Source organism: Triticum dicoccoides, chromosome 6A, assembly GCF_002162155.2.
Source record: "Triticum dicoccoides isolate Atlit2015 ecotype Zavitan chromosome 6A, WEW_v2.0, whole genome shotgun sequence".
In the NCBI taxonomy this organism is placed as follows: domain Eukaryota; kingdom Viridiplantae; phylum Streptophyta; class Magnoliopsida; order Poales; family Poaceae; genus Triticum; species Triticum dicoccoides.
This window is the reverse complement of record NC_041390.1, coordinates 411604738-411624561: the sequence shown is the minus strand read 5'-3', so window position 1 is coordinate 411624561 and position 19824 is coordinate 411604738. Positions and strand designations below refer to the sequence as shown.

At 42.5% G+C, this 19824-nt stretch overlaps 1 protein-coding gene across 1 annotated transcript; it reads right to left on the bottom strand.

Annotated features, from left to right (window-relative positions):
- Window positions 1–10082: 10082 nt before the first annotated feature.
- Window positions 10083–17070, bottom strand: LOC119317055 (CMP-sialic acid transporter 5-like). The gene is made up of 16 exons (XM_037591447.1): window positions 16847–17070; window positions 16489–16750; window positions 15837–15953; window positions 15396–15452; window positions 15055–15132; window positions 14897–14941; window positions 14746–14805; window positions 12779–12901; window positions 12576–12650; window positions 12298–12367; window positions 11779–11886; window positions 11540–11673; window positions 11381–11457; window positions 11146–11194; window positions 10993–11059; window positions 10083–10445 (listed from the first exon to the last, which is right to left on the bottom strand). The coding sequence occupies exons 2-15, from the start codon at window positions 16657–16659 to the stop codon at window positions 11009–11011; spliced, it is 1215 nt and encodes a 404-aa protein (XP_037447344.1). The 5' UTR covers window positions 16660–16750; window positions 16847–17070; the 3' UTR covers window positions 10083–10445; window positions 10993–11008.
- Window positions 17071–19824: the final 2754 nt, after the last annotated feature.

The following is a 19824-nucleotide window of genomic DNA, read 5'->3' as shown; positions in this document are numbered from 1 at the left end:
CGTAACCCTTTACGACGAACCTTTTGTCACTTCCATAATCGAGAAACATATCCTTATTCCACTAAGGATAATTTTGACCGTTGTCCAGTGATCTACTCCTAGATCACTATTGTACTCCCTTGCCAATCTAAGTGGTAGGGTATACAATAGATCTGGTACACAGCATGACATACTTTATAGAACCTATGGCTAAGGCATAGGGAATGACTTTCATTCTCTTTTCTATCTTCTGCCGTGGTCGGGCTTTGAGTCTTACTCAATTTCACACCTTGTAACACAGGCAAGAACTCTTTCTTTGACTGTTCCATTTTGAACTACTTCAAAATCTTGTCAAGGTATGTACTTATTGAAAAAACTTATCAAGCGTCTTGATCTATCTCTATAGATCTTGATGCTCAATATGTAAGCAGCTTCACCGAGGTCTTTCTTTGAAAAACTCCTTTCAAACACTCCTTTATGCTTTGCAGAATAATTCTACATTATTTCCGATCAACAATATGTCATTCACATATACTTATCAGAAATGATGTAGTGCTCCCACTCACTTTCTTGTAAATACAGGCTTCACCGTAAGTCTGTATAAAACTATATGCTTTGATCAACTTATCAAAGCGTATATTCCAACTCCGAGATGCTTGCACCAGTCCATAGATGGATCGCTGGAGCTTGCTTATTTTGTTAGCACCTTTAGGATTGACAAAACCTTCTGGTTGCATCATATACAACTCTTTCTTTTAAGAAATCCATTAAGGATTGCAGTTTTGTTATCTATTTGCTAGATTTCATAAAATGCGGCAATTGCTAACATGATTTGGACAGACTTTTAAGCATCGATACGAGTGAGAAAATCTCATCGTAGTCAACACCTTGAACTTTGTCGAAAACCTTTTGCGACAATTCTAGCTTTGTAGATAGTAACACTACTATCAGCGTCCGTCTTCCTCTTGAAGATCCATTTATTTTCTATGGCTTGCCGATCATCGGACAAGTCAACCAAAGTCCATACTTTGTTCTCATACATGGATCCCATCTCAGATTTCATGGCCTCAAGCCATTTTGCGGAATCTGGGCTCACCATCGCTTATTCATAGTTCGCAAGTTCGTCATGGTCTAGTAACATGACTTCCAGAACAGGATTACCGTACCACTTTGGTGCAGATCTCACTCTGGTTTACCTATGAGATTCGGTATTAACTTGATCTAAAGTTACATGATCATCATCATTAGTCTTCCTCACTAATTGATGTAGTAGTCACAGGAACAGATTTCTTGTGATGAACTACTTTTCAATAAGGGAGAAGGTACAACTACCTTATCAAGTTCTACTTTCCTCCCACTTACTTCTTTCGAGAGAAACTCCTTCTCTAGAAAGGATCCATTCTTAGCAACGAATGTCTTGCCTTCGGATCTGTGATAGAAGGTGTACCCAATAGTCTCCTTTGGGTATCCTATGAAGACATATTTCTCCGACTTGGGTTTGAGCTTATCAGGATGAAACTTTTTCATATAAGGATCACAATCCCAAACTTTAAGAAATGACAACTTTGGTTTCTTGCCAAACCACAGTTCAGATTGTGTCGTCTCGACGGACTTAGATGATGCCCTTTTAAACGTGAATGCAGTTGTCTTTAATGCATAACCCCAAAACGATAGTGGTAAGAGACATCATAGATTGCACTATATCCAATAAAGTACGGTTATGACGATCGGACACACCAGCTGTGGTGTTCCAGATGGCATGAGTTTGTGAAACTATTCCACAATGTTTTAATTGAAGGCCAAACTCGTAACTCAAATATTTTACTTCTGCGATCATATCGTAGAAACTTCTTATTTTTGTTACGATGATTCTCCACTTCACTCTGAAATTCTTTGAACTTTTCAAATGTTTCAGACTTGTGTTTCATCAAGTAGATATACCCATATCTGCTCAAATCATCTGTGAAGGTCAGAAAATAACGATACCTGCCGCGAGCCTCAGCACTCATCGGATCACATACATCAGTATGTATTATTTCCAATAAGTCAGTTGCTCGCTCCATTGTTCCGGAGAACGGAGTCTTAGTCATCTTGCCCATAAGGCATGGTTCGCAAGCATCAAGTGATTCCAAAATCCCATCAGCATAGAGTTTCTTCATGCGCTTTACACCAATATGACCTAAACGGCAGTGCCACAAATAAGTTGCACTATCATTATTAACTTTGCATCTTTTGTCTTCAATATTATGAATATGTGTATCACTACGATCGAGATCCAATGAACCATTTTCATTGGGTGTGTAACCATATAAGGTTTTATTCATGTAAACAGAACAACAATTATTCTCTAACTTAAATGGATAACCGTATTGCAATAAACATGATCAAATCATATTCATGCTCAACGCAAACACCAAATAACACTTATTTAGGTTCAACACTAATCCCGAAAGTATAGGGAGTGTGCGATGATGATCATATCAATCTTGGAACTACTTCCAACACACATCGTCACTTCACCCTTAACTAGTTTCTGTTCATTCTGCAACTCCCGATTCGAGTTACTACTCTTAGCAACTGAACCAGTATCAAATACCGAGGGGTTGCTACGAACACTAGTAAAATACACATTAAAAATCTGTATATCAAATATACCTTTGTTCACTTTGACATCCTTCTTATCCGCCAAATACTTGGGGCAGTTCCGCTTCCAGTGACCAGTCCCTTTGTAGTAGAAGCACTTAGTCTCAGGCTTAGGACCAGACTTGGGCTTCTTCACTTGAGCAGCAACTTGCTTGCCGTTCTTCTTGAAGTTCCCCTTCTTCCCTTTGCCCTTTTATTGAAACTAGTGGTCTTGTCTACCATCAACACTTGATGCTCTTTCTTGATTTCTACCTTCATCGATTTCATCATCATGAAAAGCTCGGGAGTCGTTTTCGTCATCCCTTGCATACTATAGTTCATCACGAAGTTCTACTAACTTGGTGATGGTGACTAGAGAATTCTGTTAATCACTATCTTATCTGGAAGATTAACTCCCACTTGATTCAAGCGATTGTAGTACCCAGACAATCTGAGCACATGCTCACTAGTTGAGCGATTCTCCTCCATCTTTTGGCTATAGAACTTGTTGGAGACTTCATATCTCTCAACTCGGGTATTTGCTTGAAATATTAATTTCAACTCATGGAACATCTCATATGGTCCATGACGTTCAAAACGTCTTTTGAAGTCCCGATTCTAAGCCGCTAAGCATGGTGCACTAAACTATTAAGTAGTCATCATATTGAGCTAGCCAAACGTTCATAACGTCTGCATCTGCTCCTGCAATAGGTCTGTCACCTAGCGGTGCATCAAGGACATAATTCTTCTGTGCAGCAATGAGGATAAACCTCAGATCACGGATCCAATCCGCATCATTGCTACTAACATCTTTCAACACAATTTTCTCTAGGAACATATCAAAATAAACACAGGGAAGCAACAAAGCGAGCTATTGATCTACAACATGATTTGCAAAATACTACCAGGACTAAGTTCATGATAAATTTAAGTTCAATTAATCATATTACTTAAGAACTCCCACTTAGATAGACATCCCTCTAATCCTCTAAGTGATCACGTGATCCAAATCAACTAAACCATGTCCGATCATCACGTGAGATGGAGTAGTTTCATTGGTGAACATCACTATGTTGATCATATCTACTATATGATTCACGCTCGACCTTTCGGTCTCCGTGTTCCGAGGCCATATCTGTATATGCTTGGCTCGTCAAGTATAACCTGAGTATTCCGCGTGTGCAACTGTTTTGCACCCGTTGTATTTGAACGTAGAGCCTATCACACCCGATCATCACGTGGTGTCTCAGCACGAAGAACTTTCGCAACGGTGCATACTCAGGGAGAACACTTCTTGATAATTAGTGAGAGATCATCTTATAATGCTACCGTCAATCAAAGCAAGATAAGATGCATAAAAGATAAACATCACATGCAATCAATATAAGTGATATGATATGGCCATCATCATCTTGTGCTTGTGATCTCCATCTTCGAAGCACCGTCATGATCACCATCGTCACCGGCGTGACACCTTGATCTCCATCATAGCATCATTGTCGTCTCGCCAATCGTATGCTTCCACGACTATCGCTACCGCTTAGTGATAAAGTAAAGCATTACAACGCGATTGCATTGCATACAATAAAGCGACAACCATATGGCTCCTGCCAGTTGCCGATAACTCGGTTACAAAACATGATCATCTCATACAATAAAATTTAGCATCATGTCTTGACCATATCACATCACAACATGCCCTGCAAAAACAAGTTAGGCGTCCTCTACTTTGTTGTTGCAAGTTTTACGTGGCTGCTACGGGCTTTAAGCAAGAACCAATCTTACCTACGCATCAAAACCACAACGATAGTTTGTCAAGTTGGTGTTGTTTTAACCTTCACAAGGACCGGGCGTAGCCACACTCGGTTCAACTAAAGTTGGAGAAACTGTCACCCGCTAGCCACCTTTGTGCAAAGCACGTCGGGAGAACCGGTCTCGCGTAAGCATACGCGTAATGTCGGTCCGGGCCGCTTCGTCCAACAATACCGCCGAACCAAAGTATGACATGCTGGTAAGCAGTATGACTTATATCGCCCACAACTCACTTGTGTTCTACTCGTCCATATAACATCAACATATAAAACCTAGGCTCGGATGCCACTGTTGGGGAACGTAGTAATTTCAAAAAAATTCCTACGCACACGCAAGATCATGGTGATACATAGCAACGAGAGGGGGAGAGTGTGAGCTACGTACCCTTGTATATCGACAACGGAAGCGTTTGGTTGATGTAGTCGTACGTCTCCACGGCCCGACCGATCAAGCACCGAAACTACGGCACCTCCGAGTTCTAGCACACGTTCAGCTCGATGACGATCCCCGGACTCCGATCCAGCAAAGTGTCGGGGAAGAGTTCCGTCAGCACGACGGCGTGGTGACAATCTTGATGTACTACCGCCGCAGGGCTTCGGCTAAGCACGTGCTACAATATTATCGAGGACTATGGTGGAAGGGGGCACTGCACACGGCTAAGAATATGATCACGTGGATCAACTTGTGTGTCAAGGGGTGCCCCCTGCCCCCGTATATAAAGGATCAAGGGGAGGAGGCCGGCCGGCCTCTATGGCGCGCCAAGGAGGAGTCCTCCTCCTAGTAGGAGTAGGACTCCTACTAGGAGGGGGAAAGAAGTGGGGAGGGAGAGGAAAAGGGGGCGCCGCCCCCCCCCCCCTCTCCTAGTCCAATTCGGACCAGTGGGGAGGAGGTGCACGGCCCACCTTTGGCTGCCCCTCTCTCTCTCCACTAAGGCCCATATGGCCCATTACTTCTCCCGGGGGGGTTCCGGTAACCCTCCGGCTCTTCGGTTTTCTCCGAAATCACCCGGAACACTTCCGGTGTCCGAATATAGCCGTCCAATATATCAATCTTTATGTCTCGACCATTTTGAGACTCCTCGTCATGTCCGTGATCACATCCGGGACTCCGAACTAACTTCGGTACATCAAAACTCATAAACTCATAATATAACTGTCATCGAAACCTTAAGCGTGCGGACCCTACGGGTTCGAGAACAATGTGGACATGACCGAGATACGTCTCCGGTCAATAACCAATAGCGGAACCTGGATGCTCATATTGGCTCCTACATATTCTACGAAGATCTTTATCGGTCAAACCGCATAACAACATACGTTGTTCCCTTTGTCATTGGTATGTTACTTGCCCGAGATTCGATCGTCGGTATCTCAATACCTAGTTCAATCTCGTTACCGGCAAGTCTCTTTACTCGTTCCGTAATACATCATCTCGCAACTAACTCATTAGTTGTAATGCTTGCAAGGCTTATGTGATGTATATTACCGAGAGGGCCCAGAGATACCTCTCCGACAATCGAAGTGACATATCCTAATCTCGAAATACGCCAACCCAACATGTACCTTTGGAGACACCTGTAGAGCACCTTTATAATCACCCATTTACGTTGTGACGTTTGGTAGCACACAAAGTGTTCCTCCGGCAAACGGGAGTTGCATAATCTCATAGTCATAGGAACATGTATAAGTCATGAAGAAAGCAATAGCAACATACTAAACGATCGGGTGCTAAGCTAATGGAATGGGTCATGTCAATCAGATCATTCACCTAATGATGTGATCCCGTTAATCAAATAACAACTCTTTGTCCATGGTTAGAAAACATAACCATCTTTGATTAACGAGCTAGTCAAGTAGAGGCATACTAGTGACACTCTGTTTGTCTATGTATTCACACATGTATTATGTTTTCGGTTAATACAATTCTAGCATGAATAATAAACATTTATCATGAAATAAGGAAATAAATAATAACTTTATTATTGCCTCTAGGGCATATTTCCTTCAATGATATGCTTGATGAGCTTAGTGGTGCCACTATCTTTTCCAAAATTGATCTTAAGAGTGGTTACTATCAAATCCGCATACAAGAGGGTGATGAATGGAAAACCGCCTTCAAAACCAAGTTTGGTTTGTATGAGTGGTTAGTCATGCCTATGGGTCTCTCGGAGGCACCGGGCACTTTTATGCGCCTTATGAATCATGTCTTTCGCCCTTACATTGGTATATTTGTTGTGGTTTACTTTGATGACATTCTTGTGTTTAGCAAATCTATCAAAGAGCATGTCACCCATGTCCACACCGTTTTGCAAACTCTTAGAAAAGAGCGTCTCTATGCTAATATGGAGAAATGCCTTTTTGGTGTTGATAAGCTCGTTTTCTTAGGTTTTGTTGTTTCCTCTAAGGGTGTTCATGTTGATGAGTCCAAGATCAATGCTATTAAAACTTGGCCACAACCAACCAACTTGCATCAAGTGCGTAGTTTTCTTGGCCTTGCGGGTTTCTATCGTCGCTTTGTGAAGGATTTTAGCACCATTGCTTCGCCTTTGCATGCTTTGAGCAAGAATAATGCGCCTTTTGTTTGGGGACCATCCCAAGATATCATATTCAATGAGCTTAAAAATTTGCTTACTCATGCTCCCGTGATTGCTTTACCCAACTTTGACAAGCCTTTGAGATTCATTGCGATGCTAGTGGTAATGGCATAGGAGGTGTGTGCAAGAGAAGCGCCCCATAGCTTATTTTAGTGAGAAACTTTCCGGAGCGCAACTCAATTATCCCATTTATGACAAAGAGCTATATGCTTTAGTGCGAGTCTTGCATGAATGGGAACATTACCTTCGTCCCCATGAGTTTATCATTCATACTGATGATGAGACTCTCAAGTATCTTAAGGGACAAAACAAGTTGAACAAGCGTCATGCTAAATGGAGTGAATTTATTGAGTCTTTTCCTTATGTCATCAAGTACATCAAGGGTAAAGAAAACATTGTAGCGGATGCTCTTTCCCGCATATGCATGCTTGTTACACAACTTGAGTTAGATGTCATTGGCTTCGAGCATATCAAAGCCTTGTATGAGCATGATGCAACTTTTGCTACTCCTTATGCCAAGTATTTGTCGCATACATCTTGGGAACGCTATTACATCAAAGATGGATGTCTCATGAGAGCTAACAAACTTTGCATCCCCGAGTCTTCTCTTCGTTTGTTGCTTTTGCAGGAATCTCATGGAGGAGGCTTAATGGGATATTTCGGATGCGACAAGACGTTCGCCACGCTCTCGAAGAACTACTTTTGGCCCAAGATGTTTCGAGACGTCAATCGTTTCACCAACCGATGCTCTACATGTCGCAAAGCTAAGTCCAAAGCTCAATCTCATGGCCTCTATATGCCTCTACCAATTTCATACCAACTATGGGAAGACATTAGCATGGACTTTGTACTTGGTTTGCCTAGGACTCGAAATGGGAAAGATTCAATATTTGTCGTTATGGACCGTTTCTCAAAAATGGCACATTTTATTCCTTGCAACAAGATAGATGATGCTTCATATGTTGCTAATCTCTTTTGTAGGGAAATATTGCGTCTACATGAAGTGACAAAGACTATCGTCTCAGACCGCGACGTCAAGTTCCTTAGCTACTTTTGGAAGACCATATGCGCCAAGCTCGGAATCAAGCTACTCTTCTCCACGGCTTACCATCCTCAAACCGACGGCCAAACGGAACTTACCAACCACACACTCTCCACTCTACTTCAAGTACTCATCAAGAAGAACATCAAAGAGTGAGAGGAGTGCCTACCTATCGCCGAGTGGAAGGAGTGCCTACCTATCGCCGAGTTCGCCTACAACCGCGCAAGACACTCAACAACCGGCAAGTCCTCCTTCGAGGTCGTCTACGGATTCAACCCTTTGTCACCATTGGATATTCTCCCTCTACCACTCCAAGAGCGCATCAATTTGGACGCAAGTACACGAGCGACCCATCTCAAGAAGGTGCATGAAGATACAAGAAACACCATCGAGCGCCAAGTACAACGCCTTGCGACCAAGCTCAACGTCAACAAGCACCCTATGATATTCAACATTGGAGACCTCATGTGGCTACACCTTCGCAAGGACCACTTTCCCCAAGAACGCAAGTCCAAACTTCGACCACGCGCGGATGGACCATTCAAGGTGCTTGCACGCTATAACAACAACGCATATAAGATCGACATCCCTCGTGGTAAGTACTCCGTGAGCGACATCTTCAAAATCAAAGATCACTCGCCCTACCATGGTGATGAGGATTTCGATCCGAGGACGAATCTTCCCCAAGGGAGGGGAGATGATGCGGAGCATCCCAAAATCATCCCCATGGATGCACCTACACCTCCTACGACACCACTTGGACCAATGACACGAGCCCGAGCCAAGGCTATCGAAGATAAGGTGAACTCACTCCTCTCCGAACTTCCATTTTCTATGCATGAGACATGGCTACTACCTAAGTCCGAGGTGTTGTGCATGATTAGGCACCAAGAGGGCCCTCCCGAAGATGTGCATGAAGATGTACAAGTCCCCAAATCCACGGATGAGGAGAACCAACGGAAGGAACCAAGAACATCTCCCAGGCCCCGGATATCCGGCCATGACCCCGGACATTCGGCCCCTGGAGCGTCGTCCACTACAGCAGCACAACCGCCAGAAGCTACAGGCTCCGGACATCCGGCCGCGACAGCCCGGACATCCGGCCTCTCCCGAGCCCCCGGACATCCGGCCGCCAGCCCGGAAATTTGGGCCCTCCGAACCCGAGAGCAACAAATGCCACCACTCCAGCCCGGACATCCGGCGCCGCCTGAAAGCCCGGACATCCGACCCGACCAGCCCGGACATCCGGCCTTCCCTGTCTGCGCACAGTGAAGGGCCGAGGCCCGTGTATCCCTTCTTCCCCCTAGACTATATATACTCCACCTCGCCCAACTTTCTAGGGTTAGCAAAGGTTTAGCTCATGTTTATGTGAGAGCTTTGCTCATCCACTTGGTTACCTTCTCCATGGAGATTCGAGCCTCCACCAGAGATCTCCCAAGCGGATTCAAGACCCCTTTTAGGGAAGAACTCAAGACCTCCTCACAAAGAAGACCGTTACCATTGTATCGTCCCTAGTTGATCGTATACCGTTCCATGTATTCGAGGATCTAGCACATGTGTGACTTTCTTGTGTTGGTTTAGTGTTTCTCTCGTGTTTCTCCTCGTGTTCTTTACGGGACCCACTCCTTTCGTGAAAGATCGGCCGATCCACCCTAATGCTATGATGAAATCTGCTTATCTATGGTTGTGTTTCCTAGAGAAATTGCACTGGATATCATCTTAATGGGCTGCTGGAGCATTTGGTCTATTAAAAATGAAAAAAATCTTCAAACAAACTGCACCTCATTTTCAAGGTTGGGTTCATAATCTGAAAGAAGATAAGTCCTAGATTGAGAACCACTTGTAAAACAGCTACAACTAATATTTTGTATTAAATCAGCAACAATTAAGATGGATCGGAGGGAGTAATTCTGACTTCCTGTCCTACTGAGTAACAACGGTTCTTAGGTTCAAACATGAAACAGTGCTATTTTATGAAGATCGACTTCAACCTCTTACAACACCAAAAAAAAAAGGATTCAGACGGTCACCATATAAGCACCAGAAGAACCAAGTATTAACGAATTGTTATAATGATCGGTAGCTCAAAAATTCCGTACAAAAGAATACCTCATTTTGACTGTACGCAACATGCTCCAGGGAAAAATGAATTTCTATGTGTATCGTATTGGGGACTTCCTGTGGAGATAATATATCCTTACTATCCAAGTTATCATGCGCCACCTGGCCACGCACGGACGCACCCCCTCCAAAAGAATGAAATGGAAAAGGGAACACATTTGTAACTTCTGTCTTTGCCTTTACAGTGTACAGTAGTTTATTTCACTCGCAGCACCACACAAAATCTGCTGTCCCCCAACTGTTGGAACCACCTGGAAAAAGTGTCTTCTATCCTACCTGCAGAAATACAAGGAGTTCAAAGGCAGTGAGCTAGTTAGTATTCTTAGCAACGTGGCTTCTTAACAAACTTAATTCCGGATTGGTGAGTTACAGATAGAACCTATGCAGGCTCAAGTTACTTCTACGATTTCCTTCGTTCGAAATGAAAATATAATTGTGGGGCCCACATCAAACCAAGTGTGGCCTATATGTACAACTACACATATCGTTTTAATCTTGAAACTTATTCTCCGAAACAATGAGAATTTCTGTTTGGATCATGCAACTCCTGTTTGATACCACTATTTCTTTTATCACACACATGTCTGCACATATTTTCCTCAAATAATACAGCTATTATAGATACATACCCACAAGTTTGTAGGCGCAGAGACGTATGCTTATTTATTTAGAATTTGGTTCATAATTCAAATATCATGAGCGTACGCATATGGACAGAAAAGATATGTTAAATGTATTCTTGTTCTACTTACTAGAGAAAGCAAGGCATGTAACATGAGCAAACATTCTTATAGAAATTCTGGATAAGGTAAGCCATTCATACCTACAAAATATACGTTTCAAATTGGCAACAGTTGTTGCCTCTCATCAGTTCCAAGCTGATGGCTAGCCTGAAATGACATGAGCAACTTAAAATGTGAGTGTCCGCAATGTAAATGATGTTTCTATTATTCTTGAAGCAAGAAAAGTAGCTTACGTCCTCAGCAGCACCAGCAGTCATATTTACAAAAGAAGAATCAGATGACCTGTGATGTAATAGGCATCATACGAGTCAAAAAAAAACTTGGAAATCAGTTTATGATCATAACAGCATAAGTAATTATTCATGTGTGTGTATCAAAGTTATCAAGGAATCAAGAATTCAGTATAAAACAAGTCAGACAAACTGATCAAAATTCATACTCGAACCATTTGAAAGGATAGAAACTTACCGATGATTCTGTGTATCTTGCAACTCCAATAATTCACCTGGTTTGTCGCCTTTGACTTTAGCTATAGGTGAGAAGAACTGAGAACAAATAGAAGTTACACAAATGGAAGAGGAAGAAGGTTGGCTAAATAAAATTAAGTTAAGAAATGGGTAAGGATACCTGATGCATTGAAATAAACACCACTGATATGCCCAGGAGAAAGTTAATAGTCAAGGTATGTCCCAGAAAAGCAGCAGAAGCTAGACCAGTAAAAATTGTGGCAACAGTTGAGGAATACTTCTTCAAAATTGTATCTGCAGGATAATTTCAATTGATCATTTAATGAGGAGAAATTATAGAAGAAATAGATAAGAACAAACACAATGTACAAAAGAAAGACTGGAAGGTAGAACATTTACCTGCATACTTGAAGAAGAATGAAGAAAGAATGCCTTGCGCAGCATTGTTACATATGAGAAACATCGTAGCCCTTGAATGCCCTTGAAGGATATTAAAATTCTCGGGCCCTGTAAGAAGACATGATTACACCAGAAACATGTGCTGCACCAACACTTAAGTAGCATTACGACATTTCATGAACAGATGCTTTGGACATGACAGGACAAGAAAGAACATGGCTATCCTTTTTGCTCTGGGATCTGACAGTGGTCATTGATAAACAATTAAAGAGAAATGCTCATATCTGGCCTCAAGGTTTAGTAAAAAATAATCATATTTCAAATTCTGAACCAACCAGGAAATCACTCCTTCGTTTTAACAGCTCATAAGAATAAGTAATACCCGACTCCCATCCCTTGATTGCACAACTAAGAAAGCACTAAGGATGATAATATAATACAAACTCCCTGCCCGTATAACATGCAGTACTTACTATTCACCTAGCATAAAAATACTGGGCATTCAACAAAGGTGCATACCTTGGAATAAGGCCGTCCCAAGGATGCCGAGGAAGTTGAATATTGCACCATATCCATACAGAAATAAATTCTGTGAAGTATATCAAAAGAACATCCAATTAGATAAAGGGCAAAACAATCACAGAGATGGAGACAAGAATGAGCCCATGCCTTACGACAGGAATTTGGAAAAGTAAAAGAGAAATACCATAAAATAAGCATATAGTTCGATAGAATTAAAAAAATGGCAGTTACTCCCTAATAATTCTGAACAGATTATAGTCAAATTAAGAAAGTACCTGAAGATAAATACTAGTATCTTGACTTTTCATTGCATACTCGTTGTAGACAGAAGCTAGTGATGGAACAGTTACCTACAATTCACAGTTTCAACTGAATATACAGCAACTTTAAGCTCGCTGCCTGTTGCGACAGCTTATAAAAACAAGTGAAAGAACAAAGGAAAAAACTAAAGAACCAGATGGCCCTGACAGCAACTTACAAAAATCAGTGTATAGATGTATGCGATAGCAGTGATAGGAAGACCAAATGCTGTATCGCCCGCAGGTGCAGTTCGAAGTTGATTGATGCTGATCCCAATAAGTAATAGAGCAAGAGCTTCCCACTGCCAACATTTGAAACAAGAAGCAAGGGAGAAGTTAACATTGCTGAGAGTCGGAACTTTTATGGCACTTTCCATGCACCTTTTGTCCTTGGTCATTATGCTCAGATATGCTTAGATATACGGAAAATCCACTATCGCTCCTCATTTCCCAACCATTTGTAAGAAATGCATGGCTGTAGCCAATAAATCAACCACATAACCATGGCTATCGTGCTAGGCTGAGGGAACATGGCAAGGCACAGCCTGTACCTAGCCAATATTCTGCTAATTTATTTGGGATATGCACAACTGCCAAAGGAGGCTGAAGCTGAAACGGTTAGCAGAGCTTTCCACTGCTAACTTTGTCAAAGGAATTTGGGATGAAAAATCCTTTCTTGTAAATAGCTTTGACTGGTCATTATAGCACCTACTAGGCACAGAAGGCATGACATTCCAATCTTGTACGGCAACAATTAGATGATAAAATGGTGTCCCGGATGAAAAAGTCAAGGTTGAAATGGCAATCATAGCCCAATAGCGTGATCCACCTCAACCCTGCTCTGTGTGCCCTGAAGAGCCAGCTGCAAAATGCAGCTGCAAGAACAAGGGAAGCAGGTGAAAGGAGGGGATACCAGCCATGGTGGCAGCTGAAAGGAGGGGATACCAGCCATGGTGCCTGAAGTTCAACCTCTGAAGCAGCACAAGGATGTGGAGGAACAACTCCACCTTGCTGCTACAAAGTGTACAGCACTAGTGTTGAAGGAACTACTTCAACGTGCTGCCCTAGATATCACTCTAGAGGCAAATATAGGCCAATATGGCAGCAGGAGTTCGATACAAACTCATAGGGCACAAGATCTAGTCCAAGATCTTAGATAGAACACCAGGTTCTATTATAGGTAGTGGGGTACATAAGTCTGGTTACAAACTAGAGGTGAAAACCTAATTTACAGGGCTTTGGGAAGCCATCTCAACTTCTACTTATAGCTAGAACACTCTAGAAAACATTGCTTAAGATTCAACATTCTACTCATGGCTAGAAGACTCTAGAAAACAGTAGTTAGGGTTAAGAAAAGAAACAAATACTAGAATAGGGTAGAAGTATCTAGAAATAATCAAACAGATTTGACTTATGTTTTTTTCTTCGCCTTCTCTCTATTGTTCCTCATCAACCTTGTAACTCAATAATCAGACCGTCGGAGACAATGACAACTACGACATGCAGTGACATCAGCGGCAGTGGCAATCTGCAGCCAGAGCAGAAGTAACGAGCCAAGATGTGGTGACAGCAGCAAGGGCTCGGTGCAGCAAGCCAGTGGAGACAACAGATAGGTGGCTTCAGCATCAGAACTGCTTCCCTCAACCCAAGGTTGCAGGTCTCTTTTTTATCTTAGCTACTGTATGTATGTATCTCACTTCCCTCTTCAATGATTTACCTGCTCTCTATTTCCATCCTCCCACTACAAGCAACCTCATCACCTGCCTCGCCTCAGGCAACACTATACCATGCCTTCTCGATGCCTTGGACGCCACAAAACGGCTATGGTCACCACCCAAGACTGCCTCAACGCCTAAACGACACTTTGGTGATGCCTTATTAACTATGATACTACTAGTAGTTCTAACAATTTCTAGTAAGTTCAGAATGCACTGATCAATGCTTCTTAATATTCCTAATATGATTGGGCAATAGATCATGTAAAATGAGGCAGGTAGAGCCTAATCCAGTAATTCTTAAGTTACATGATAGTAGTACTAGTAGATAAACAAATAATCTAAAAGCATAAAACACTTTGGTAAACTCAATCCTCAAATAAAACTAAACTGTAGAAATAACTGCAACAGAATTTAAACGTCAACCTTACCTGAATAACAGAGAACCTCCTTCTCATTATAAATTTCAGAAGAACAGCTATGACCAGTACCTAGAGAAGTTTGGATCACAAATGGTGTTATATATGCATACACACTAATACAACTAAACAATGACATCTGAGTAGGACAAGAAAAGTGTACCTTTAGGTTGCTTAGCATTTTCACAGTTGAAGGATTGAAATACAACTGCACAATACGCTCAATATGTGTCAGGTATAGCTGTACGTCAATCTCACAAGGCAAAAAATGTTTACTCATGACAACTGCAAGACTCTGCCTCTAAATCCAATGAAACTTACCTGCATGATAAATTTAAGGTAATTGTTGATGGCATATAGAAGTGCAGGGACAGCTAGGAGTACATTATTGCGGGCTGCCTACAAAAAGAAATGATTGAATTATCAGATAACAAAACAATGTGATAAAAAAGTGAAATAAAGTATTTTTAAGTATGGGTATAGGGGGAATAGAAACGTAATATTGGGGGGGAAAGTAATAAGATATAAAACAACATGAAACTATATAGAACAAAAATACCAAGCACTGATTCAATGTTGAAAATGAAAACATACACGCAATGATATGAACACAAGCAACAAAAGGGGCGTAAACTGTATCATCATGTGGCCAGATACATCACCTGTATAAGGGTTGAACGTGCCAGAAGTGGTTTTTCCCCAACCTTTTGCTTTCGAGACTGTCAGATTAGTACAACAACGTTAAAGAGGCGAATAAGAAGTGAGGAGCCTAAGCTATAGAGAAGCCATCAACAAATTAAATATGTCGCTTGCAGCTATTATGCACCATGGAAAATAGAATGGTACACAAATTTCCAAACAGTCTGCTGTGACAAAGTTTGCCTATGGTGATAGGTGAGTAAAGAACTTTTGTTACAGGAATAACTACATGTGTTATGCAAGATATGCCAAAAACAGGCAAGAGCCTAACAAGCACAAAAAAAACCAGAACCATCCAGACAAGATATGCGTGTAAAAAATGGTGTTTCATGTATAACATCATGTGACATCATCGGCGTACATGCACAATAGAAACACATTGGAGCAAGAAGCCAAGAACAAACCTGAATAATTAGCATCACGATAGCAAAGATAACTTTTGCAACCTCCGTCAAAAAGTTAACACTGATGGGGCTGAACTGGAACTTCCCATCTACTTTTGACATGAACACTAGGATGGGCTGCAGACAACAGTAAATTATTAAAGTACGGAACCTAATCATGAACACAGCTCTCTAACTTGGATTATCTTTCGCAAGAAAATATACTTACTTCCATTATCTCTAATGGAAAGCTAATCGTAAGAAAGTAACTTACTAGTCCCTCTATCCCAAAAAATAAGGTGTATTTTCATTCATTAAGGTAATGCTTTGACCAACAATTACTATTGATACATGGTTTATGCGGTACAAATCGCAAGTACTTTTTCAATACGAATCTAATGGCATCAATTTTATGTCACATAAACCACATATTAACAAAGTAATTGTTAGTGAAATAAGCCTCATATTTTGACACGAGAGAGTGCTTGTTACCAGATAGATGCATGTAACGTTAAAGAAGGGACCAACTAACTGAAGCATGCAGACATTGCCTCACAATTGTTCGACGCAGATCATGCCAAAATACCATTTCACAAGTATTTGCACCACGTGATGGATTGAGCTGATGAGAACGTAGTAGTTCGATTATCGTTACAGAGAGGTAGAAACACACCTGGAGGCCGACGAGCATGCAGTCGCCGACGACGAGGAGGAATTTGAGCGCGCGGAACTTGGACGTTATCTTGTTGTGGTGCTTGTCGTACGCCCTGGACACGCTCCGCGGGCTCGGCGCCACCAGCCGGGAGCGGCACGCTGTGCATTCCATCACCCCGTTTCGCTGCATCTCGCCCAAGTCGCCGCCACGGGAGCACGCCGCCGACTAGATGCCGCTCAGCACTACCGGCGTCCGAGCCCGAGGGATCCCAGAAGCATTACTAGAGCAGTCGCACCGTTTCAGCCAATCAGCAGTGGCGCATCGGATATGACTGGATAGAAGAGCGGATCTGAAGGATAAGGCGTGTCCACTGTACCTCGGAGGAGGCGGAGCGTGGTCGGTGGCGATCTCGCAGATCTGGGCCTGGCCACCGCCGCACTCGGCGAATCGGGCACCGCGTGCTTGGTTGTAGCTTGGCGGCTCCGGCGAGCGTGCGGAGGCTGGATCCTGGGAGATGATGGGAAGTGGGCGTGAGATGCTCGCGCCGGGATCACGGATTCCGGCAGGAGTAGCGGTGGGGAAGAAAGGTGTGAGGGGCGAGAGAAGGGAGACACGAAAGCAGGGCGGGTGTTTCTCTGTATTTATATACTGCTCATGTCACTGGTTTTTTTTTCCTCCTCTGCTGGTTTTCTGCCCTTTTGGATCTTTTGATAATTTGATTTGCTCACTTGCAGATCTCTGAAAAATATACCGTTTTGAAATTATAACATTTGATCGAAGAATTTTTAATCATACCATAAGAAAAATACTTCAAGAGATTGTAATACATCAAGAGCAAAGATTTTCTTTTTGGAAAAAAGATCATGTGGATTTCAGTGCCATAAATACTCAAAAGGAACAAAAAAATCTCTGAATTAAAGAAAGCTTAAACATCTCAAAAGAAAAGAAAAATAAAATTTGAAAGGATTAAATGAATATAAAATATTTCATACAACAATGTTCAATCGAATAATAACAAAGTTCCATAAAAGTACTTGACAATGTTGCATCGTACAAACGCAGCTTTGATCATGATTTTTATACTAACCATAGATAATAAAATGAACAAAATATATTATTATGAAAGTCTTTCTAAGATAAATTTACGATCCAATAATCAAGTTCTGATATAATATAAGTATTACTCCGTTCTCGTATATAGGCTGTATTAGGTTTCGTTAAGACAAGGATTTGATACAAAATTATAATTACAAGTAAGTAATTTAAAAAACGAATATAGTGGTATCAATTTCGTGTCATATAAATCACATATTAACACAGTGTTGTCGGTTCAAGACTTGATTTTTTTTTATCAAATATTATATTCTTTCTAAGAAATCTCACATCATAACTCCAAACTAAGCAAGAAAAAGCTTGTGTCACTGCCAACAGCAACAGAAAAGCTCATGTCCTTTGCAACATCAAAGAAACATCCCCGACACATCGTAGGTTCCCCTAGCCGAACCCTCACACCGCTAGGACCGCATCGATGAGGGAAATTCACTCAGATGAAGAAGAGCTTGAACCATGTATCGTGGAGTACGAGTTTTGCCTTTCTATCTACATCGACCACCTCAATTTTAGGTCGCACTAACTAAAAATATTCCGATTGCTCACAACCATCTACTCATCTAGATGTCGTCACCATCAAAGGCATTGTCCTTGATTCTAGTGTTGTCATTTGCCGCGTATACCACGATATGTGTCATCTCCGGATGTAAATGAATGCTATCAACTCCAGCATCACCTTAGCGCGTTCATCAGAGTTCCGTTCGATGTGAACTTTACGTATCAGTTTGTTCGCCTCATCCATAGGAGCTTAGTTCAGATCGGTGAGCCTCGAGTCAATCCTTTCTTGTTGGGAAATGTTGCATGGAAAACAAAAAAAGTTCTACGCACATGCAAGGTCTATCCATGGAGATGCATAGCAACGAGAGGGGAGAATGTGTCTACGTACCCTCGTAGACCGTAAGCGAAAGCGTTTGTTAACGCGGTTGATGTAGTCGAACTTCTTCGTGATCCAACCGATTGAGTATCGAATGTACGACACCTCCGCGTTCACCACGCGTTCAGCTCGGTGAAGTCCTCACATTCTTGATCCAGCAAGACGGCGAAGTAGTGGATGAGTTCCGGCAGCACGACGACGTGGTGACGGTGGTGGTTATGCTATCTCCGCAGGGCTTGGTCTAAGCACTACAAAAAATGGCTGAGGGACGAAACTGTGGAGGGGGCGCCGCACACGGCTAAGAGATTGTCGTGTTTATGTGTGGCGCTCCCCTCCCACATATATATAGATGGGGGAGGAGGGAGCAGCGAAGGAGGCGCCCCAAGGAGGCCGAATCCTCCTAGGGTTCCTTCCCTAGCCGCGCCCCCCTTACCATATTTGCCGGAGGGGAAAAGAAAAGGGGCGGAGAGGGAAGGAAGGGGGAGGCCGAATCTCCCTCCTTCCTTTCTCCCATAGGCCGGCTGCCATAGGGGGTGCGCCAGCCCCTTGTGGGCTGGTGTGCTCCCCTCTAATGGCCCAATAGGCCCACCTTCCTCCCGGGGCTTCCCGGAACCCCTTCTGGTGATCCGATGAGAACCCAGTACCTCCTGAAACTCTTTCGGTGTCCGAATAGTATCGTCCTATATATCAATATTTACCTCCGAACCATTCTGGGCCTCCTCGTCATGTCCATGATCTCATCCGAGACTCCGAACAACATTCGGTCACCAAATCATATAACTCATATAACACTATATCGTCAACGAACGTTAAGCGTGCGGACCCTACAGGTCCGAGAATTATTTAGACATGACCGAGACACCTCTCCGGTCAATAACCAATAGCGGAACCTGGATGCCCATATTGGCTCCTACATATTCTATGAAGATCTCTATCGGTCGAACCTTATGACAACATACGTAATTCCCTTTGTCCATCGGTATGTTACTTGCCCGAGATTCGATCGTCGGTATCTTGATATCTAGTTCAATCTCGTTACCGGCTAGTCTCTTTACTCGTTCCGTAATACATCATCTCATAACTAACTCATTAGTCATTTCCTTGTAAGGCTTATTATGATGTGTATTACCGAGAGGGCCCAAAGATACCTCTCCGATACTCGGAGCGACAAATCCCAATCTCGATCCATGCCAACTCAACAAACACCTTCGGAGATACATGTAGAGCATCTTTATGATCACCCGATTACGTTGTGACATTTGATAGCACACAAGGTATACCTCAGTATCCGGGAGTTGCATGATCTCATGGTCGAAGGAACATGTATTTGGCATTTAAGAAAGTAGTAGCAATAAACTGAACGATCATAT

Excerpts from the sequence above, each read along its gene's own strand:
- LOC119317055 (XM_037591447.1), bottom strand. The coding sequence starts at position 16,659 with ATGCAGCGAAACGGGGTGATGGAATGCACAGCGTGCCGCTCCCGGCTG. Across the intron at positions 14,942-15,054 it reads ACCTTAAATTTATCATGCAG|TTGTATTTCAATCCTTCAAC; the intron begins GTAAGTTTCATT and ends CGTATTGTGCAG. Across the intron at positions 12,902-14,745 it reads GGAGGTTCTCTGTTATTCAG|TGGGAAGCTCTTGCTCTATT; the intron begins GTAAGGTTGACG and ends AAATGTTGGCAG.